General features: G+C 42.4%; 2 protein-coding genes across 3 annotated transcripts in view; one reads left to right on the forward strand and one right to left on the reverse strand.

The window, feature by feature from the left end:
• Positions 1 to 8,816, forward strand: part of PRKAR2A (protein kinase cAMP-dependent type II regulatory subunit alpha) — a 79,985-nt gene extending 71,169 nt beyond the window's left edge. Inside the window, exon 11 of the mRNA XM_026717981.2 lies at positions 4,917 to 8,816. Coding sequence (XP_026573766.1) covers positions 4,917 to 5,050 — 134 coding nt within the window. The 3' untranslated portion in view covers positions 5,051 to 8,816. The remainder of the gene's footprint in view (positions 1 to 4,916) is intronic.
• Positions 8,817 to 10,058: 1,242 nt separating this feature from the next.
• LOC113447653 (monoacylglycerol lipase ABHD6-like) lies at positions 10,059 to 23,047 on the reverse strand. 2 transcript variants are annotated; one of them, XM_087923540.1, is made up of 8 exons: positions 22,941 to 23,047; positions 21,280 to 21,436; positions 20,431 to 20,544; positions 18,763 to 18,895; positions 17,135 to 17,292; positions 16,502 to 16,535; positions 12,221 to 12,321; positions 10,059 to 11,259 (listed from the first exon to the last, which is right to left on the reverse strand). In XM_087923540.1, exons 1-8 carry the CDS (start codon positions 23,039 to 23,041, stop codon positions 11,083 to 11,085), a joined length of 975 nt encoding a protein of 324 aa, XP_087779666.1. In that variant the 5' UTR covers positions 23,042 to 23,047; the 3' UTR covers positions 10,059 to 11,082. The 2 variants fall into 2 exon arrangements, with proteins under 2 accessions (XP_087779666.1, XP_087779665.1); XM_087923539.1 differs by having other exon boundaries at positions 16,481 to 16,535.
• Positions 23,048 to 23,482: the final 435 nt, after the last annotated feature.

Consider the following 23,482-nt stretch of genomic DNA (forward strand, 5'->3'; position numbering starts at 1 on the left):
AAAGGCATCAGGGAACTATTTATTCCAGGATCCCCTGCCCCTTAAGGGAGCAGGCCCCTAGGTGTTCCAGCCACCTAATTTCATAGCCTCTTTACATTACTAATCTATCAAAGGCAATACCATGGCCAGCAACTATAACTCCAGATCTAGACTAACTGCTAAAAATAGAGAGAAGTCCACGGAGCCCAAAAAGACCTCTAAGGCAGCAGAGAAAGATGCACGCAGATGCCATCAGGCAATAGAAGGGCAAGTGGAAAAATGTACACAAGCAGCTGCACAGCCCACCTCTTCACCACTCATCATACCCTCTACCTCACAGGCCCAGAACCCTCCAACTGCCCTTCTGGATTTATCCAGAAGGAGCAGCATATCGATACAACCTCCCCAGGAGGCTCTTTCTAACATTCTCTCACCAAGGAGGGCCCCAGAGGCAACATTCACGCCAACTGCAGCTGGCCTCAGACAAGAGGAGGAACTTCCAGAGGAAATACCTGCCAACATGAGGGCATGGATGGAGCTAGGTATCCAGAAGGGCATATCAGCAGGCGTCCAACAGGCTATTCAGGCAGGACGAACACCCTCAGCTTCGGTTTGCGGATCTCTTTCTGAACGATCTCTGGGCATCACGGATCCACATCTTCATCAGGTACCCCCCGCAGAATTATCATTGCCCACTGTCAGAGACCCTCTGTACACACAGGATATGGGAGATCAAGGGGATCCAATGGATCAAATGGAGGAGGGGTCGGTACACAAGGTTGACCAGGTATTGTCAGAGGTGGATCTGCTAGAAAGAGGGATGTCTGACGATGAAGGCCTCTCACCTGACCTCCCCATATTTACAGGATTATTCCACCCACAATTATTTAAATCCCTGCTGTTTAAGGCCAAGAACACCACACGGCCAGATAATACGGGTACCCCTCCCCCACCAAATACTCCAGGGGAAGCAGAGGATCTCATATTCTCTCAACCAGTCACTGAGGCAGAGGTTATCCCTGTGCCACACATGTTTTCCAATTCAGTGCAAAAACAATGGGCTACAGCAGTCTCATATCCCGCTCCCACAGGACATGATAAAAAATACTATAATTTAGGACCCAAGTTCTCTAAATTTCTAGACACTCCAGAACTAGACGAGCTTATCATTGTGCTTGCATCTTCCTCAGCCATCCCAAGTGAAGCTGAAGAGGCTCTCAAGCCTGAGGAAAAGAGCATGGAACTAGCCCTCTGCAGGGCACACGTCTCAGATGCATGGGCCATCAGAGCGGCCACAGCGACCTCCTTTTTCACCAGATCATCTCTCAGATGGCTCTGCCACCTGAGGGATACCATTCCAGCCTCAAACATTAGGGCACATCAATTAATCGCCGCTGCAGAATTTTCAGCAGACGCTACCTTCAATGTAGTTAAATTTTCCTCTAGGGCCATTGCTTCCCAAATTGCAGCTAGAAGGTTTGGTTCAGGCATTGGCAGGCAGACATCAAGCACAAGTGGTGGCTTGCCTCAGCTCCCATCTCAGAGAACAAACTATTTGGCAGTGCGCTTGAACCCCTCCTAATTGAAACCAGAACCAAAAAGAAAATTCTCCCCTCTCTTTTTCATCGATCAGAGTCCAGATCACCACAGCCCTTTCATAGGGGTTTTCCTTTCGCCCCTTCTACCAACCCTACTGTCCAAGATTTCAAAGACAGCCTGGATTCAGACAACAGACAGATAGAACTGGGGACACATATAAAAGGGGACTCCATTCTAGGAGACAATTTCAAGGAACAGGATCTAGGCCCTTCCGCACATCCAAGTAACGACCACAATGAGATTCCCATTGGCGGTCGCCTGAAAATGTTTGCCAACCAATGGGACTCCTCTACCACTGATGCATGGGTCAGGAACACAGTACGATTTGGTCTGGCACTGGAGTTCACCTCCACCCACCCGGATTTTTTTTATGAAGTCCCCAATTTCCAGGGACGCAGGAAAAAAGTTTCTCATGGACACAGCCATAGCACATCTACTAGAGATCCAGGCCATAAAACCTGTCCCTTCTAATTAAAAAGCTCTTGGTTTTTATTCACACTTCTTTGTGGTCCCTGAAAGTTCGGGGGAATGGAGGGCAATCCTGGACTTAAAATGTCTAAACCAATATTAAGTTTACCGAAAATTTAAAATGACCACTCTCCAATCCATCTTACTCGGCATCGGAAAAAACGATTACCTCCATAGACCTCACGGAAGCTTACTTACATATCCCAATTAGGCCCTCACATTTCAAATTCCTTCGTTTCTGTTATAACAACATCCATTACGAATATATTGCTCTCCCATTTGGCGTAGCTTCTGCTCCCAGAACTTTTGCAAAGGTCTTGGCTGCCTTGGCAGCATCACTCAGAGTTGGGCCACTTCAGTGCTACTTGGATGACATTCTTATTCTGGCATCTTTCATCAATCAAGCAAATTCGAACACTCAAACTACACTTGTAACCCTACAACAACATGGGTTCTCAATCAATTGGTCAAAAAGTCATTTAACACCCTCTACTAGACTCATTCACTTTGGCGCCATCATTGACATCCTGGAAGGCAAAGTTAGACCAATCAGAATGGCGTCTGGACCCCAAGATCTTTCTGGAGGCTGCTCGGAGGTTGGGCCAACTGGTACTTGACCTGTTTGCCTCCATACTCAATGCACAGCTTCCCCGATTCATTTCTCGTTACCCATTGCAGGGAGCAGAGGACGTGAACGCCCTCAGATGTCACTGGCCCACCAGGTTGTTATACGCCTTTCCTCCCCTCCCCATGATCCCCAAATTGATTCAGAAGTTGCTGGAAGAAAAAGCAGACCTGCTATTAGTGGCTCCTTATTGGCCAAGGCGAGCATGGTTCGCGGACCTGAAGGACCTCTCGATGGTACCACAGTGGAGGATCCCATCATTGGTCATATTGCTGTCTCAAGGCCCAGTGCTACACCTGGATCCCCAGTGGCTAAACTTAGCCTTATGGAAGTTGAACGGCGACGTCTGAGAGATGAACACCTTTCTACTCAAGTTATTTACACTATTCAGTTGGCTCGACGTCCTTCAATAAACCAAATCTATGAGGCCACCTGGTGTAGCTTCTGCTGTTGGTGTCAGAGGGTTCAGATCGACCCCACTTCCCCATCAGTAGCACAGTTATTGGAATTTTTACAGGAGGGCTTAAACAAAGGGTTATCACCCAATACTCTGCGGAGACAGGTGGCGGCCCTGGCTTCGGTCATATCTTGCGATGATCTTACCTCCATATCTCAACACACTCGCATTCGCTGTTTTCTGCGCGGTGCCAAGAACTTGAGCCCCCCCGTAGTGCACTATTATCCAAGTTGGGACTTAAATAAGGTACTATTGGTCCTTACTACAGGTCCCTTCGAGCCACTAAGGACCACGACGCTTCAATTTCTAACCTACAAAGTAGTTTTCCTGATAGCGATTACATCTGCCCGAAAATCTCCGAACTAGCTGCATTATCGGTGCGCAAAGATCCCTGCATTTTCTATTCAGATAGAGTGGTTCTCAGACCAGATCCCTCCTTCATTCCAAAAGTTAATTTGGCATTCCATAGAGCTCAAGAACTGGTGCTCCCAAATTTTTGCTCACGTTCATCACACAGGCTTGAACACCAATGTGTTGGACATAAGGGCCGTACGCATCTACATAGAGCGCATGATGCCCTCCAGAAAGACAGAAGCCCTCTTCGTGTCCTTTCAGTCTAACACCCTGAGGCACAAGGTTTAGATGGCTAAGGGCCACCATCGCTAAGTCATATTACTCTCACTCGATTCCAGTGCCCCAAAGCATTACCACTCACTCCACCAGGAGTGCAGCCACCACAGCAGCATGGGTGACCCAAGCTACAGTAGAGGAGATTTGCGAGCTGCAACCTGGGCTTCTCCATCTCCATTTATTAGAAATTATAAAATTGACGTGTTTGCTTCTGCTGAGGCTTCATTTGGTAGGCGAGTTTTGCAGCAAGTTATTTCAGAGACAGTTAGGTCTGCAACCCAGATGGAGTCCCTCCCTTAGGACAGTGCCAAACTTTGGTATGTCCCATCACTGGATGCTCTGAACAGCTCATAGGAGAAAGGGCGTTGGTACTTACCCCATAAGTCCGTTCTCTGTGAGCTATGAAGAGCATCCAGCCCCACGCTTTTATTCCATCTGGTAGGAGGTCTGTTCTGGCCAGGGTTATTACATAGGCTTAAGCATATAGGGTATCAATACCTCGGCTTTGCAAAACTGGGGACGCTAAGGAAGAGTCTCGTGGAGGAGGAGGAATGTCCTCAAGTTTAAGCCCAGCCTTCCTAGAAGGGACTGAAGCACCTTCCCATCACTGGATGTTCTTCACAGTTCACAGAGAACGGGCGTATCAGGTAAGTACCAACACCCTTTTTATAAGTTTGGACTTTGCAGATCTTATAATACAGGGGTATCAAACTGGATTTCTTGGAGGGCCGGATTAGCATTGTAGTTGTTCTCTGCGAGGCAGGGCAGGGAGGAGACGGACAGACACCCTCCTGTAGCAGCCGGCTGGCCAAAACAGGATGGGGTGGGGGCAGTTTGCAGGCCTTGAGTTTGACCTGTTCCAATACTATCTACTTCAAAGATAGTGAAGGCAAGCATTTAATATAATATTTGCAAGATTCTTTTGTCTCTCCTTGGGAATTCTTACTTCTGGGACTATTTTGTGATTGCTCTAATTGCAATTGGAGTTGGGGATCTTTAAATAAAATTATGTATTAATTTTCCAAGGATTCTCACCCCCCACTCCCCCCGCTTTTCTGGGTAATTTATTTCATTGCTTTTTTAAAAAGAGCTTGATTGACAGCCTCCTTGGAACTAATGTAAAAATTTCTGTTCACATTTCTCTGTATTTCTGTGCAGTTATGGATGTGCAAGCATTTGAGCGGTTACTTGGGCCATGCATGGACATTATGAAGAGGAATATAACCCATTATGAAGAGCAGCTGGTGGCTTTGTTTGGTTCAAGCATGGACCTGATCAATCCAGGCAATTAGGCGCAGCAGAGTGCCTCCATGCCTTCTCAGTTCAAGACATAGAAAAGTCTCCTATTAGTAACAGCGCAGCACCACTCAAATGAAAAAAAGGACACTACGGGACAGTGGCTGTTGGTGTCTTCTTGGGCTTTTTTTTTTTTTTCCGAAACTTACGCAGGTCTCAGCATAGCTGGAGGGTTCAGGGCTCACTCCAGGCCTCCGCTTTGCTGCTGAAATTTTGTTATTAGACCTAGCCTACTGCTGAGTCTCTTAATCCTCTTTCCACATTGCTTGGTTCAGAATGGCATGTTTCTCCCAACAATTCAAGTGCCTGATACTAAAGAAATGGAGCGTCTATTTGTTGTTCTTGTTTAAAAAAAAAAAAGGAAGAACAAACTTTGAAATCAGAGATCTGGATGGTTGGTGGCTGTTCCTACACTTGGAAACTGCCCCCTTCTTAATATTACCTTCTTCTTGACGGCTTTTTCTTGTCCTCACACGATCAAAATCTGATTTTAATAATGATACATTTGGATTTGAATGTCAAAAAGAGATGGGACATTTGTAGAAACAGCAGGTTAACCAGTTCTGAGTCTTTCTTGTTCTTTTCTGGAAATGGGAGTATGGCTGTTTAAAGCTGAAGGGTTCCAAAGGTACCTGGTTGATAAATAATGGACAGTGAGGTAAAATGTTGTATTGTGAGATGTCTTAAGCAGAGTTTCAAGGCTCCAGTGAATTTGAATCCTAGGTCATGAGGTTCAGGGGCCACAAAGGTTGCGCACTGTTTTCTAAATTAGACTGATTTTTGGCCTGCTGGGAAACAGCAGAAATTTGTTTTAAATTCCTGCTTATGGAAATTCTTGGTACTTCTAGATTTTGCATGGCATTGCCATTGGCAAAATCTGTTTTAATGCTTTTTTAAAAAGGAAAAAAGGGTTGGGGTTTTTTGTAACTTAAAAAATATTTATGTACTAATGGGGTCCATTATACTGTAATATTTTACAATGTTATATAACAATTGGGTATACACTTTCCAACTACAATACCTAGTTGCTAAGTCCCTGTTGAAAATTAACAGCATTTTACTTCAAAAATGATTTTTTTAAAGCTACAATAGAAAATAACCTCACCTCTGGGCAATTAACATTGTATTGGAGGCACTTTTTTGAATGCAGATTCATTTAGCTGCATTTCTCTAAGATCTTGCTTGAATCAGCTGTCAGTTTACATATAATTACTGAAAAGAAGTAACATCTTAAGTTTTACCCAAGAATTAACCATGTAAGAAATTACCATAAAATAATTTAAATGTAGCACCAGAAATAATTAGGGAAGAAGCTACTGATCCTGTATGAAATTGCATTAGATGCCAATTCTATTATCAGTGTTTCTAAACTTATATGTGTTTTAGGAATAAATTTTCATTCATTGTGGGTTTTCAGCTTATAGAACAAATCAAAATTTAGTAATTGTGCCATCAAAATTTATACATAATTCAGCCATTCTGAATTCCCATTGGCAATGCTATAAATCCAATTCATAGGTTGCCTTTTAGCCTGGAGCTTGTTACCCCCTTTTTACAATTTCTATTCTGTGTTATTAATTTAAGACTTAAGTGTTTTATATGTTGTTGAATCAGGAGATAGCACTTGAAAATATAATCATTGCCATTGAAAAGCCCTGAAGCCCTGGCCATCGTATTTTATTTGTTCCCCACCCCCCACCCCAATATATCAATTTAAACTTAGCCACAATATGAAAATCCAAGAAAAATGCTTTGTTTATGTAAAGATTTTACACCAAATTTTAAATGTATCTTTCTCAGTTTTGGGCAAACTATTACTTGACTCTGGATCTCATAAAAAGGATTGGTGAGAAAAGGTAAGTGGTATAGCCTTTATTCTTGTATAAGTAGCAAGTAATTTTTAAAAAATTTTCTCTCAAGGTTTGGCCAAGTCACAGCTGAACCCAACTGATATGTTCTAGAACCACCATTTTGGCTACAAAGGCATTCTCTTCCATTTCTCGCTCGAGTTCTTTCATGTCTTTTGTGATGTAATTTAACAGGTTATACAATTGGGGTATCTCTCCCGCCTAATTAATCTTCAGCAACACTTGCTGGGGTTGGGATATTTTGAAGAGGACTCTACTTTGGTAAGAAATGATCCAGGAAAAGTGAACTGAGGATATATTCAAAGCCATTTTCAAATTGAAGTGAATAGGATGAATTAGTGCTAATTTATACATGTTCTGTTTTAAACGAAAACCCTATATTATTTTGAAAGCAAACAAATTGAAGGGCTGATTTGCACAATCCTAAAGTGGGTTTATCTTTTCAATTGGTGCAAAATCTTTTTATCTATGTGTGTTTGTGACTGACCAGCTGGTCATATGAATCACTTCATTATGATAATAGGTCACTGACATTACTGTGAGTATTGTTTGAGACTTCCATCTTTAGGCCTAGTTAGAATATATACTTTTGTCGTCAGCTGATTTTACAAGTTCAACTTTTGGTCACATAGATTGTCACATTAAAGAAATTGTTTTTTAAAAGAGCCATTGGGACCTGTCAGAGTAGAAAATATTTATAATGTATAACTTAAAATGATTTGTTGTTCAGTATTTGGAATGAAAGCTAGAGCAATCATGTAAACATCTGTTCCTTCCTTTGTGGATTTCCCTTTCATTTTGCAAATCCAGCTGGATTTCAGCAAGATCATCTATGAATAATTCATTTCCATCCCTGTATCCCTCCTTTATCTTGGCTTCATTAACTTCTCATGTTGCACATCATTTCAAAATGTTGTGTAATATTCTTTCCTAAGGGCAAATCTAGCATTCATTCACGTAGGGTAATTCGTGATGTCTAGCTTTAATAAGAGAACTCAGCAGCAAAGTGGCTAACCAGAGTGGTGTCTTATGAGACTGTCTTTTTTAACTTACATATCCTTTTTGAGGTTTCTGGGAAGAGCTTATAGTGTCCTATTCTTAAGATATGTCTATTGATGTCACAGCACAGATTTTCACAATGTATTAAAATGAAAAAAAAAATCTAAAACAAATTGACAAGAAAGTGCAGCTTTGAGGAGGAAAAAAAAACCCTGACATCCATTTTGTCAACTTTTTTTCTTGAAATGTCTTTGTAAAATTAGTTGGACTTTTCTGGTCTTTTCCACTCCAGTTATTTTTTTGTTGTAAAATACTGTGTATATAAGGAGAATGTTTTCTGTTTGTTCTAAGCACATGTTTCCTTTGAAGAGGCCTTTTCTGTGGGTTCTCCTTCAGCAGGCTGCAGGGCTATGCTGGACCTTGATCTTCCAGGAAAAAGAAAACATAGTCCCTAAACTGGCAGGAGCATGACACATCTTTACTGAGCCTAGCTAAAGCTTAAAACCATGTGGATTGCTGTGGATGCTTTCCAGCCTGGTCCAAAAGGTGATTTTAATTTTGCATAAAGATGCTACCTCAAGGCTCTTAAGAGCTTTAAATGTGTCTTGCCTGTGAGAAGGACACACATTGATTCTGATAAGCTGTTCTGTTGCATTAGGTGGGAAGAATATTTTCTGTCTTTGGGGGAGTATTTTAAATCACTTTTACATCTGCCACATGATTGTTTTCAAAGTGTGAGCAGTTTTGCAGAGAGTTCTGTTCTTGCACTGTAGTGTTACCCAAGATGGGAAGAGAGTATCTTCCACATAAGACACTGGTCTCATTCTGATCTGAAGTTTGATTTTACTTTCAACTAATAAAAGCTGACATGCCATGTCCAACCTTTCTGACTGCAGTTTTGCATGTGTGAGTGTGCTTTCTTTAATCCAACGAATGCAGTCCTTTGTCATTTTTTCAAAAGAGCAGTTAAAGCCAAGCTTTGCTGATCATTTACAAGCAGCAAACACTAAAATGAAAATGCATAGTGCAAGAACTTGGAATAATTCCAACCCTTCCTCTTCAGTGTTATTCTGAGATGGAAAAAAATGCTTTTTTAAAAATGTGTTTCTCATAGACACTTTTATTAACTAAAAAACTTGCCTTCTACAGGAACTCTGTGCTTAACCTTCCTAGAGATGGCCTCCTTCCCTGGAACAACCTATCCCTAAAAAAAAAAAATACTGCATTTTCAAACACACACACACACACACACACACACACACACACACACACACACGAGACTCTTCAAGGAAGCATTAGGAGGCAGTTGAATATCTTGATGCCTGCCTGCATCATGTTACATCATGTTACATCTTTTCATGTTACTCAAGTGACATGTAAAGTGAAATAATAAGCATGACCAAGTCAAGCAGCAGCGGTTCTGCCAATACCTAGTCAGCTTCGGCTCTTTACTTTCTCTTTGCCTTGATAGGAAAGGAAGCAGGAAATAAAATTTCAGTGAACTGGGAGAAAAAGATACAAATGAGATGTGGTCCATCTAACTTGGGTGTCAAACTGAAGGCCTGTGGGCCGCATCTGGCCTGCGGGGTGCTTAAATCCAGCTGGCCTGAAAATATCAAGGGACTGGCATGTGGTGCCTCTGGCTGCTAAAATGGGCCTGGTGCAGCCCCCCTGCACCTCGTTTTCACCCATCATGGCCTCCTGCAAGACTCTACCAGTGAAAAACTGGCCCAAAACAGGCCAGAAAATGGACCAAAAACGGGCCACGTGGTGCTGCATGAGGCCATGGAGGGCGAAATGAGGCTCAATGGGGCCACACACGGATCCCCTGGTGCCCTGTTTTGGCCAGCAGGGTGCTGCAGGAGGCATCCGTCCCGCCACCCACCACCTTTCCCCACCCTGCCGACTCACAGAGGAGAACTACAATGCTGATCCAGCCCTCAAAGAAATCCAGTTTGACACCCCTGATCTAACTTAACCCGAAAGCCAGTTTGGTATGGTAGTTAAGACACAAGGTTAGAAACTGGGAGACCGTCAGTTCTAGTCTCTCCTTAGGAATGGAGCCAGCTGGGTGACCTTTGGGTATTGAGTCCTTTTCAGCCCTAGGAGGAAGGCAACAAATTTGGCAAACTACTGAAAATTTTGCAAAGAAATCTTTATGGACTAATCCAGGGTGTCAACAGGAGTACAGACTGACTTGAATGTGCCAAACAACAGCAACCCACCACTTCCAAGAAAAATAAAGTAGATCAATTAATAGTGGATGCACTGCTGAGGATCACTGATTTTCAAACCTTAATCTGATATTCTTTCTCACCATATTAGGGAAGTGGGTCTTTAACTCACACATTTGTACAAAACGTTGGCACAAAGTTCTCAGCTATATTGCAGGCTCAGCCATACCTCCAAGGGAGGAATTTTTAAAAGTATTATTCATCCTGTAAAAAGTGGAAAGATATAATTGAAATAATTAATCCAATGTCCTGCTGGGATAGATTGACAAGGTAGAGATAAAGCCCTTTACTCCCTGCTAATTTATTTTATTTTTTTGTCAGAGCAGGCTAAGGGTTTTGGTTGTTGCACACTCATAAAGTCTGCCAAGCAGCCTTGTTCTCTTGTCATCGGAATCTCTTTGATATCAGGGTTCTTAAAATAAATAGATCTCAGAGGCAACAAGTTGAAGTGTCTGACAGCTAGTTTATCTTCCTATTTGGAGCTCTGCCTCCAATATTGGAGAAAATTGAGGAATTTGCGGTTCTGGGTCACTGTGCCAGGAACCATACAACTTTACAATGCAGAAATCTGAAAAGCTCTTTTGACCATATTTGGAAATATTCTTTGCTCAAGCCTCAATTTCAACAACAATTTCAACAACAATTTCAACAATTGGCATGAAGGAGAGGTAGACCTAGCCACATGGAATAACACAGCAATACTACACACACAGAAGTGCAAGTTCCATTAGAAAGTTGGATCAATTCTTGATCGGTTTTTCTGGAATGGTGATGCAAAGCTATTTTCTCCAGGTCCTCACCTCTTCTGCTGCCTACTAAGTATCTTGAGTTGTAGCTCCCATTGTACCAGCCAGAGAAGTCAAAATGGGGTTGGTAGGTGGGGTGGCAGACTTTGCCTGTCTCCTGCCACCTCGCACTTCCTGAGCCTCAGGCCACCTTCTTCTGCTCGGCTGAGTCACAGACCGATTTGTAGAATTCCAAGAGGAGCTTTGCAGATGTCCTGGGCCTCTCGAGGGTTATGAAGTGACCACATTTTTCCAGCCAATGCACTTGGGAATTAGGAATGGCAGCCGCCAAAATTTCTGCACCTGAAGAATCAAAAACCTACACAAAAGGAAACAAAGAATGTCTTCTCATCACAACTGAAATATTTTTAAGTGTATGTTGAAAAAAATCCGACTTGGGTGTGCCACCTTACATTTGCTCTTGAAGCACTGTTCAGTACACAGCCTTTTAATAGTAACTGATGTTTTACATAGCATCTCCACTATTCTCAGATATTCAGGTTTTAATGGGTTGAGTTGTATAGCCAGGTTACATGTGAGTTCTGTTAATATATAAAGAAGGGTCCTTGGTGCTTTCTGAGCTTGGTTGTTTTCTTGCAGATATTTCATTACCCAAACATCATCAGTGCTAGTGCTACCATTTTTTTTTATTTACTGTTAATAGTTCAACCTCGACAACAAAGATTCACCAGGATATTCTCTCTGCCATTATTTCATTTCCTTTGATTGGATTTGCCTTATTGAATTTAGGATAAATGAGATGGATTGGTTGATTGATTGATGATTGATTCATTCATTCAATTTCTACTGTTGCTCAACTCAACCGAGTGACTTTGGGTGACTTCTAAGAAATGTATGAAAACTTTTATTAAAAAGTATAAGGGTGAGGGTATAGCAAAGTGGACAGAAAAATGTCCATTTCTCCCAATTCTGGATTTAAAATAGTGCTGCCTTTCATCCTGTCTGCAGGTGCTGCTAACATCCCAGAATAAGCCCTGCTCCTTTTCAAAGGGCCTCCCTCAACCTGCTGTGCAAAGTTCTCAACCTTCCTCCTCTTGAAATGTAGGCAAAAATTTCAGGCTGTTCACTGAACTGCAGGATGTCACCTTCAGAATAACAAATGAGATTTATTTTCAAGCCAAACATTTCCACAAGGAACAATGAAACTATCAGCAAATGAACAACTATAACAGTACAATTTCCATGGCAGTATTGGTTCTCTTGCCTGATTCTAAAATTATATAACTTCACAAAACCCCAGATATACATAAACCCCTTACCTTGTCCTCCTTTCCCCAAATGATCTGGGTGGGAGCTTTGATTTTCCTCATGTTGTCATGGAGGCTGTACCTCGATTCACTGCTGGTGAGGTCCAGAAAACCTTTCCCAATAAAAGGAAGCAAAATGGGGGATGTTTCATTCCATTCTTAATAAGCAAGGACACACTTCCTGGGTTTTCCCTGTGTCTGATCTGTGTTCTCATGAATAATTGGAATTTATTTATTTAGCATATGGTGATATTACATTAGCCAGGAGACTACAATGCTATGCAGTGTAGTAGTTTGGATGTCTTGTTTACTAGCTCCGTTTGGTACACCCTCATGCACTTCCCAAGGTGAGCCACAGGAGGGTGAGCTAACTCTGCACCAGAAAGAAGGGTAAGTAATTTCTCCTGCAGCAGCATCTGAGGCCCTCCCTCTCTTCCTAAGCTGCCTCAGACAAGCATCGCAACTGGGACAGGTTCAGTGCTGGCAGGATTCTAACCATCCACACAATCCATCCTTGTCTCCCCCACCAAAATGGTAACTATCTAATTACTCACATAGAATATACTTCTGAACTGTTAGGTGGGCAGAAGCTGAGGCAAGTGACAGGAGCTCACCCCAGCATGCAGTGCTAGAACTCAAACTGCTGATGCAAACACTACTGTCGCTGAGTCACCGCACTTCATAATAATGGGATGAGGAAATCTGATAAGGAACATTCAGCTGCAGGAGTAAATTTAACCCTTTGCTCCCTCATTTGCCTGATGCCAACCCTGCAGCTTCTCCAATTTGCATCTCTAAATCGGGGGTGTCAAATTCAAGGCCCAGGAGCTGGATCCGGCCCATGGGGTGCTTAGATCTGGCCCATGAGGCTGCCCTGGAAACAGAACAACCAGCCCACTATGCCTCTGCCAGTGAAAACGGAGCTCATTTTTGATGGCAGAGACCGTTGTGGCTGAAAATGGAGCTCAGGAGCCCGTTTTTGTTGGCAGAGCGCTCGGGCTACCACACGTACCCCCAACACAAGTGATGTCGATCTGGCCTGCCCCTCCCCCTAGGTCAAACACAGCACTGATGTGGCCCTCAAGGAAATCGAGTTTGACACCCCTGCTCCAAATGTAGCTGGGTAACAACCTCTGGGGGTTGAGTTGAATGGGAATTATGGGGGTTACATTCCTAACACCCTTGGAGGGCTTGTAAAATAAAAAAGGCTGTCTCATTATGGTGACGATACTGAAATGTGCGTCCACGGGCATTGGCTCAACATGTTAGTGCCTCTTCCATTGTAAGCTGCCTTCTTTTCTGTGATATGATCCAGAACCGAGCTACTATTAAACAGTGGAAAGAATTTCAGAAGCCTTGCTTAATCTGCTTGAACAATGGGCCAACAAAACAAATTTCAATATGGAAAAAAGCAAAGTTTTATATTTAGCAAGGAAAAATCAAGGTTTAAGTACAGATTAGGTGAGACCTGGCTCATGACCTAAAATGGACACCTAACATCAAAAATGTCATCAAAAAAGCACAACAAAAAATGTTCTTTCTGCGCCAACTCAGAAAGTTCAAACTGCCCAAGGAGCTGCTGATCCAGTTCTACAGAGGAATTACTGAGTCTGTCATCTGCACCTCTATAACTAACTGGTTCTGCAACCCAACAGGACAGACACAGACTTCAGAGGATAATTAGGACTGCAGAAAAAACAATTACTACCAACTTCCCTTCCATCGAGGACCTGTACACTGCACGAGTCAAAAAGAGGGCTGTGAAAATATTTACAGACCCCTCACATCCCGGACACAAACTTTCAACTCCTTCCCTCAAACGATGCTATGGAGCACTGCACACCAGAACACAAAAACAGTTTTTTTTTTTTTCTCCAAAAGCCATCATGCTGCTAAACAAATAATTCCCTCAACATTGTTCAACTATTTACAAAGTGTATACTACTATTACTGTTAATCTTCTCATCACTCCTTATCACCCATCCCCTCCCACTTGTGATTGTAGGACTTTAACTTTGTTGCTTGTATCCTTACAATTTATATTGACTGTTTCCTAGTATGATTTGATTGTTGATTGTACCCTTGACTATCATTAAGTGTTGTACATTATGATTCTTGATTCTTAACGAATGTACCTTTCCTTTATGTATACTGAGAGTATTTACACCAAGACAAATTCCTTGTGTGTCCAATCACACTTGGCCAATAAAGTATTCTATTCTACACTTGGCCAATAAAGTGTTCTGTTCTGTTCTGTTCTATTCTATTCTAAAAACAGTAACTGCAAGAAGGACCTTGGAGTCCTAGTGGATAATCACTTAAACATGAGTCAGCAGTGTGCAGCAGCTGCCAAAAAAGCTAATACAATCCTGGGTTATATAAACACAGGCATAGAATCAAGATCATGTGAAGTACTAGTATCACTTTATAAAATCCTAGTAGGACCACCCCTGGAGTACTGCCAGCAATTTTGGTCACCATATTATAAAAAAGATGTTGAGACTTTAGAAAAAGTTCAGAGTTCATAGCAGCTAAGATGATCAAAAGCCTGGAGACTAAAACATATAAAGAATGGCTGCAGAATTTGGGTTTGGCTAGTCTAAAGAAAAGAATTAAGGGTGACATGATAGCAGTATTCCATTGTTTGAGGGGCTGACACAAAGAAGAGTCAAATTATTCTCCAAAGCACTGGACAGCTGGACAAGAAGCAATGGTTGGAAACGGGAGGATTCCAAAATTTTTAACAACTGGTTCTGTGGGCCTGGCTTAGGTGTTGGGCCTGGCTTGGTGGTCATGTGACTGGGTGAACATGGATTGGTGGTCATGCTATTGGCTGGGTATGGCCAACTCAATATCACTCACATAGAGGCACGCATCTTCTCGCCTGGCTTCTCATGACTGTGGGGATGCTGCAACAGTCGTAAGTGTGAAAAATGGTCATAAGTCACTTTTTTCAGTGCCATTGTAACTCTAAATAGTCACACACAAGCAAAGTACCAGCAAAGGAGGGGAAAAAAACTCCAGAGAAGTTCCTGTGACAGGAAGTCTCGTCCTGCCAAGAATGTAATAAGGGTTAAAGGAGAGGCAGTTTCTGTAAGCAACACCAGAATGTTTCCTTCCTGCCTTCCTTACAGGATTAGGCCAGTAATTTCTTCTAACAACCGGTTCTACGAACTGCTTAGAATGTTAACAACTGGTTCTAGCAAATAGGTGCGAACTGGTAGAATCCCAGCCCGGTTGGAAATTAATCAAAGAGAGAAGCAACCTGGAATTAAGGAGAACTTCCTAACAGTGAAGACAACCAGTGGAACAGCTTGCCTCCAGAAATTGTAGGTGCTCTATCACTAGATATGTTTAAGAATAACTAGATAGTCACTTTTCTAAAGTGGTACATGTTCTCTTGCTTGAATGGTACTGAATTAGAAGACCTGGTCCCTTCTGGCTCATTCTATTCTAGTTGCTTTCCCTGCGTCACTACTTTAAAGAAATGTATAGTAAAATAGACCCACATTTTACTGATATATCAGTACTTTTCAGAATTATTTTTTCATTCTAGAAAAGAGAAATGTCCATATCTGAAACAAACCCATTGAAAATGTCCCGAATGAAGGGCTGGTTTTGGCTGTAGCTCCTTGGATGGATTTTCTTGATATTAAATGTATATTGGTCCCTCTAAAATGGGTTCCCAACCCCTGAGCCATAGCCCACTACTGGGCCATAAGCTGTTTGGACTGTGACCACAGAAGCGGCAGGAAAGCACATCACATACGCGCATATCCCCATTTGCACAAGCAGCGGGTGCGTGTTCCCACGACATGTGCAAACAGAGCTGCATGTCAGCAGGGGGATCCTACCTGTTCCACTACTGGTTCAGGCATCACGCACACCTAACACACACACGCGCGCCTTTTCCCACACCAGCTGAGGCCTGCAGCGCCAATCAGCTGAGAGGATAAAGAAGAGAAAAACACAGGGGCGGGTGGAAGGGCCAACCCTGTGCTTTTCTTTCTCCTCTCAACTGATTTTCCAGGCTTTCCTTCCTCCTCTCAGCTGATCGTTGGGAGACCTTTTTTTTTAAACCACTGGTTCAGCTGAACCAATCCAAACCGGTAGCATACCACCATTGCTGCACGTGCTTGCTGGCCATTTGTGCGGGGAATCATCCCTTCTCCCTCCCCCCTCACTGGTCCGCAAAGCAGGAAAGGTTGGAGAACTCTGCTCTAAAATGTGGGTGAGTAGCCAAGCCTGGTCCATGCCGTGTCTTGTACCTACACAATGTAAAAAACATCTTGCTTGGTTTCCGATCCTCAAGGTATCCCTTTAGGAGCTAAAAGTGAAAGGAGAAAAGTACAAATCAGCAGTAAGGCAGTGTTAAAATTTAAAATGAAATGTGCCATTTTTGTCCCCCAACAGTTTCTCTATTCTTAGATTAGGTGCATCGCTGCAGGAGGATGCTAGCGGCAATCCTCGACTTATGAGGACTTTGAGCAATGGAGTTCAACATTTCTGTTGCTAACAAGATATTTGTTAAGCGAGTTTTGCCCCATTTTAGAAGCTTTCTTGCCACGGTTGTTAAGTGAATCACTGCAACTGTTAAGTTAGTAACATGGTTGTTAAGTGAATCTGGTTTCCACACTGACTTTGCTTGTCAGAAGGTCCCAAAAGGGACCACATGCACGCCAGGATACCTTTCTTGAAAAAAAGCAGAGTGAATGAGAAAGGAGAAGGAAGGGACGGGAAGGGAGGAACCATAAATCTCTTTTGTTATTCAAGCATTTGGGAAATATTTATGCTGGTCTCCCTTTCATCTTAAATGTCAATCCTGTGCACTTCCTGACTATCTCGTAAAAGAACTTGAGGAGAAATGGGAAATGTTATTACAAGGGACACAGAGAGCAGCAATCTAGGAAAAAGTCATATCTTCACCTGCATCTTTAAAAAGCTGGGTTGGTATAAGCAAATTTTCATGAATTTTTCTATTTGCTCCTTAGTAACCGAAACAACAACACTCTCGGCAAAATCCTTTGATAAAATTAACTTTTTTAACCACAGAAAGAGTTCACTTTGTTTTGGAATCTTCAGACCTAAAAATAGGGCGAGAAAATGGAATGTGTTTTTAAAAAATTACTACCACTCTAGAACTAAACTAGCAAGAATCTTAAAAATATAGAAATAATACTAAAATGTGTTAAAGTGAAGTATTTTCATTTATCAATATCCTCAGCTGGTAAATAGCAATAGCACTTAGGCTTATATACCACTTCATGTAAATATTCAATAGCAATAGCACTTATACACCGCTTTACCACAGGGATCCCCAACTTCTGAGCCACAGCCTACTACTGGGCCGTGAACTGTTCAAAACCAGGCTGCTCAAAATGGGCGAGCACAAACATGCGCGCACATCCCCCTTGCACGCGCTGAGGGCATGCATGTCCACCACTTGTGCAAATGGAGCTGTGCGTATATGCACCTTTGCCCACTACTTGCGCAAAACCATCCCATCTCCCCCCTCCTGCACCAGTCTGCAGTCCAGAAAGGTTGGGGGAACTGTGGTTTACAGCACTCTCTAAGCAGTTTGCAGAATCAGCATATTGCTCCGAAAAATCTCATTTTATTGACCTCAGAAGGATGTAAGTGTGATTGTCTTGTGGATGTTGATGTTGTTAAGATATATTGTTTTTTTAAGGCAATATCAAACGGGAAGGGAAGCCTCTTGGTGCCATGATTCCAGCCCACTTAGTTCAGTAGTTATTATGTATTATTATGTTCATGCTGGAAGATCAGTTATTTTAAATGGGGTTTGTTGGATCTGGAAGTGAACTCCCCATAGTTCCATGCTGGCTGAAATGTCAATCATAGGTTTGATTGAATCTTTTTGAAAAGGGATTAGAACAAAATCCGTGTGGAGCAGGGGTCCCCAACCACCGGTCCCCGGACCGGTATCGGTCCGTGGAACAATTTCTACCGGGCCACCAGTTTGCTGGGCGCCGCCATCTTGTTTTGATGAAAAAGTGCTTCCGGTGAACTTTTCCGGGTAGAAAGCGGCATTTGGGTGCTGAAAGAATCCTTGCGCCTTAGTTTCATCGAGGGGGGGGGGCAAGCTTCAAACAAAACTAAGGCGCATGGATTCTTTCAGCACACATGGCAAGGCGAGCCGAGCGACCGTCCCGAAGCCGTCCCGAAGCCCATCGACACAGGTACAAAGGAGGAATTGAAGGTGGAGGGGAGAAGCGGGGGACGGCTGGCTGGCCAGTCATTTGGCTCGCCTTGCCATGCGTGCTGATGTCGGTACTGGGCCGCAGATGATTTTGTGATGCCGGTACCAGGCCGCGGCACAAAAACGGTTGGGGATCACTGGTGTGGAGGATTCTAACGTTGAATTCAAATCTAGCCACGGTGTTATAAATGCAGCTACCCAGAAATGCATGAAGCAGTTTCTTGATGAGAGAAGTCATTTCCAAACAGTCCATTAAGTTCTCATTTTATAATCTAATTTTATAAGCATTCTGGCTTTTTCCTTCACACTTCACTTACTTGATGTAAATACTTACCAGCAGGGCAGAGGAGTGCTAAAGAGGAGACGTGGGCTGGATAGAGAGCGGCATAAACCCCAGCAACCATGCCTCCCATGGACATGCCAACCAGGTGGAAGGGCTTGTGGTTCAGGCCAGCACACTGGACAAACTGAAACAAACATTTGGAACAACGAGATTGAGGTTGTTCTTTCATGAGATGCTCACCCATCCTAATCCCTTCTTTCTGGAACTAATTGCCCAATATAATGAACACTCAATTAGTTACATGGGCTGAGTTCATACTGTCAGGTAGGGTGAAAAATTGCCCGGGATTTAGTGATTCATGCAGATCACTGTTTATATGGCTGATACAGCAGCATTTAACATGACAAGTAAGAATGTCATCAAGCAGTAAGAACAAGATTGATTAAAGAAGGAACTGTGGTAATAAAATGCATTTTGTCAATACATTTGATTATACTGTCCAAGCCTATAGAACAATGTTGATGTTTCCAAAATATGGAAAATGTATCTCACGGGGATAATGAAACAAAAGTAATAATGGCAAAGTTAAGAACATCTGTTACAGCTCTTTATAAAGGTGCTCACAAGATAAGATTAATAGTAAATACTTGAAAGCTTTCCCTCTATAGGAGAATGCACAAGACTGACCGATTCTTAGACATGATAGTTGATGTCCCATTTGCAATCCCAATTCAAAACATAGCAATAGCACTTAGACTTATATGCTGCTTCACACTGCTTTACAGCCCTCTGTAAGTGGTTTACAGAGTTATATTGCTCCTAACATTCTGGGTTTTCATTTTACCCACCTCGGAAGGATGCAAGGCTGAGTCAACCTTGAGCCTGGTGAGATTTGAATTGGCAAATTGCAGTCAGCCAGCAGTCAGCAGAAGTAGCCTGCAGTACTGCATTCTAACCACTGCGCCACCACGGCTCATACATGACAATATTGCACAAATCAACAAGTGTTGGAGGAACCTTTAATCACAATGGGCCTGAGCATATGTTTCTAGGATTGTCATAACAATCACACATCAGACTGAAGTTATCCTAAGCAAACCCCAATTAATTAGGATTCATTGAGATTAGTAAGGGGATAAGGAGCATACAATTGCAATGTCTTCCATGTTGGACTTAGCTGTAGAGCCTATTTTTCCTTGAATTGTTTTGTGGTTAAAGCTGGACAATCTATGCTCAAGGAGGATTTACTGAAGAGGGATGAAAATAATACCATTTAAGTATCAAATAATGCACAGCTGCTTCACACATCTGTGAGAATTTTTGAAGGGATTGATTATAGAGCATTGGGTTTCCTTTATGTGCACTTCTAACAAAAATATTCTTGCTAGATGGCAACATCTAACCAATATTGGTTCATCTTGGAAAACTAAGCAGGGTTCAACCTGACTACCATTAGGAATATCTGATCCAGAGTGAAAAAGTAATAACCAAAAGATGGAGCCGGGGCAAAATTCTTTTTTCTCCAAGAGGTATGCTTGACTCAAAGGAGATTCTACATTTTTAATTACAAAGAATAGATGCTTTATATATTTTTCATTGCATAGTAAGTCTCACCTTGTTTTATATCCAATGTCTCATCCCTCCTCACTTTTCCCCCTTTGCTGCCACCCATCAATTCAAAGAACAATGTAACACACCACAGTTCAAGAGATACCTTACCTGGTGTATCCTTTTAGCTTGAGCAACTGCTGTGTGACTTTCTGCGAGCAAGCGAGTGGTTCCCCCGTGACCTGGCAGATCAACGCAGACCAAATGGACGTCCTTAGGAAAGATCTATGGGGAAATGGTCCTGCATGTGAAGCCAAGGAATCAAAGCAAGAATAGCTGGTTCTCCACACAGCCAAAAGCAGGTCTAGAGAAGAAATGCTACTCTTGGTCCCGGACCAAATCCAGTTCCCTTCCTCAACACCCACACCCACCCTACCCTGTCTTTTCCTTTTCTTCCATTCCTCTCATCAACTGAAGCATTTCGGAAAGCTGTGAGCATGCTCAGACTTCACTGATTTATTTGGGGAGATGGTTATCCTCCTTTAGATTTCACTCCCGCTTACTGTTCCACCAGTGACGTGTTATGGATAGCCCAAAGCTTATAAGATCAACAATTTGCACAGGATCTGAGTTTCCCCATCTGCTTTCTTGTAGTGGTAGGTGGCTGGTTCTCAGATACCCCCAAGAAGATCAAGAAGCAGAAAAATTGGGTAGAGCTTTAGATGTGGACATCAGCCGTTCTAGCCAGGAACTTTGGAGATGGTTTTCCTACTTGAAGGAAGTGGAGCAGGCTATATTTCAGAGACACCCACAGCTTTATCTTTGGTCTTCCACCCATCCCACTCTGCCCAATGGCAAGGAGGCTCACGGGCTGTAGGCAGATGGGACACGGAATAGTATGGGCACATTTCCTTTAAAAGAAAGAAGGCTTTTGGCAAGCACACAGGAAGTTTCGTCAATGACTTCTAGCACCCAAGGCCAGGCTAGCATCATCCAAGCTAGAATAAAAGGAAGACCTACTTCAATGGTATTTAACCACATGTTTTTGTTGAGTGAGAATCCATGAAGCATCAGCACAGATGGTCGGGATCCAGGCTTCCCTTGGGTGAAGTATCTGAACCGGTAGTCCTCACTGTTGAGGTACTTCACCTTCACACCCAAACTCAGACGCCTCATCCTGAAAGAGTGGAGAACACTATAGGAGGCTGATGAGGATTTTGTGCAGGTGGCATTACTGTGGAATGACTTCCAGTCCAGGCTTGGTGTCTAGTGGATGGAAGAGGCTATGAAAGCTGTTGTAGCTGTTGTAGTCTAGTTGCTTCTAAAATGGTGTGAGTTTGTGGAAAGGGAATATGGAGAGAAGGCAGTGGCAAGGTAACTTTGAACTTCAGAGCAGAACCCTAACCCTAAGCCTGATAGATAAGCAGGGAATGATTCTAGGAGGGAGTCCAACCTTTATGTCTTTCTTTCCTGCTGAGGTAAAGTGCTCTTTATCCATTCTTGAATCTTCTAAAAAAATTCTTTTTATGATCCTGTAATCCCTTTTATTGGAGTAGAGTCAGGGTAATTGAATGGAACTGAGTGTTTACTGGCTGGATGCTCTTCCTGACACCTATGTGGAGTTCGCAGCAGACATTTTCTCTTCTCACCCTGATAAAGAAACATCTGTCACTGCCTACAATTGAAGTCTCAACTTCCTGAGTGTGAGGAGAGCATCTTTACCTCTAGGCCACCACACTGTTCAACCAGCTAAAAGCAATACTAGCATGATATTTGCGATTTCTGTTGCCAACCATTATCGCATTTCTATTGCCTTTGCTTCAATTCACTGCCGGTTCCCTCACTTTCCTCTAAAGTAATGGGTGATGTAGCCTAACATATTTTACAAAATTTGAAGCTGCCTTTCGACAGTGTTCAAATAAGGGAGAACATTCCCGTACCACCAACAATGACCAAAGGCCATGTCACCCATGAGCTGAGGTTGAAGTGATTAGAGGAAGAGAGAGAGAGAACACAAGTTGGCAGAGATGTTTGTGCAAGTGAGGAGAAGGCTCTGAAAATAGGTACCAGTCCCACATGGCAAAATTCTAAGATTATTTACTAAAAGCTTCATAGTCACAGGATATAAAGAGTAAGGAAGCTGATCTTGATGGAAAGATGCAAAACCATTGCCTAGGCAAAACATTTCTTAAGGCCTGAGAAACAAGATAATATTCAGAAATACTACCTTAATTCATAAGGAGGTACATACAATCAGATTTATATGATGCTATTATTATAGGCATTCTCAATAAAAGTAGTTATAGACTTCCAGAGCAGTTGATGTCTTGATCCGGACTACCTAATGTGGCTGACACATTCTGTGTGCCTGGTATTGTTGGGAGCTGTTGTGGCTATTCAAGATCAGACTTCCTAGTCCTCAACTTTCCTTTACAAGTGTTTGGCTACTGGTAGTTCAAAGGGCCTTTCTCCACATGAGCCCAATAAATAACCATGTACCCTCGAACTCCCAACATTTCATCATGATACTGACTTGATCTTGTCTTCAGTCCATAGGGTTTTTTCCTCCCTTCCTTCCTGGACAAGACTTCAGAAAATGGGTACTGCAGATCAGTACACAACATGTGAACTATGATGTAACTGACCAAGCATGTCATGTATTTTATAAGAAATAGACTTACCAGATTATGAAATTGAATATCAGAGAAGACAGCTGGTTGCACTTTGAAATAAAGAAGTTAATTAAGATGCCCAAAGCACCATGTGTGATCATTTTGACCATGTTGCAATCCACGCCTGTAAATTAAAGTGCTTCTTTATTGTTTTTGTTGCCTAAATAAACAAGACATAAATATACATGGGTTCATGATTTTAGATCCTGTTAACCAATGACTCAGATGATAAAAGCAAGGATTTAATTATACTGGTTAGTTAATTATACCATAATTAGTGGGATTGCTAATAACATGGACAACCTCATTATAAGGTTTGCACATCCATGGAGGATAAAGCTATTTATTATTATTAATGTATACACGATCATTCATATAAGAAGAAATGTTACGGATTTGAGGGACCCTTTAAATAACAGGAATGACTTCCTTGTAGAGTGAACAAATAATCTGTGAAATTTGCATCCGCAAAATAAACAATTTAGATAGTTTTCAAAAGAAATCAGATATACCTATGGGGGATAAGACTTTTAAAAGTTGCCTGGCTATAG

This window comes from Pseudonaja textilis, chromosome 2 (genome assembly GCF_049901715.1).
Source record: "Pseudonaja textilis isolate UNSWEBS1 chromosome 2, rPseTex1.2, whole genome shotgun sequence".
Classification (NCBI taxonomy): domain Eukaryota; kingdom Metazoa; phylum Chordata; class Lepidosauria; order Squamata; family Elapidae; genus Pseudonaja; species Pseudonaja textilis.

Bases quoted from the DNA above. Each gene is read 5' to 3' on its own strand.
- LOC113447653 (XM_087923539.1), bottom strand. From the start codon at position 23,041: ATGGTCAAAATGATCACACATGGTGCTTTGGGCATCTTAATTAACTTC. The intron at 20,545-21,279 runs GTAGGTCTTCCT...ATTTCCCCATAG, and splicing joins TGTGGTTAAATACCATTGAA to ATCTTTCCTAAGGACGTCCA. The intron at 11,260-12,220 runs GTAAGGGGTTTA...CCTTTTGTGTAG, and splicing joins TTTGGGGAAAGGAGGACAAG to GTTTTTGATTCTTCAGGTGC.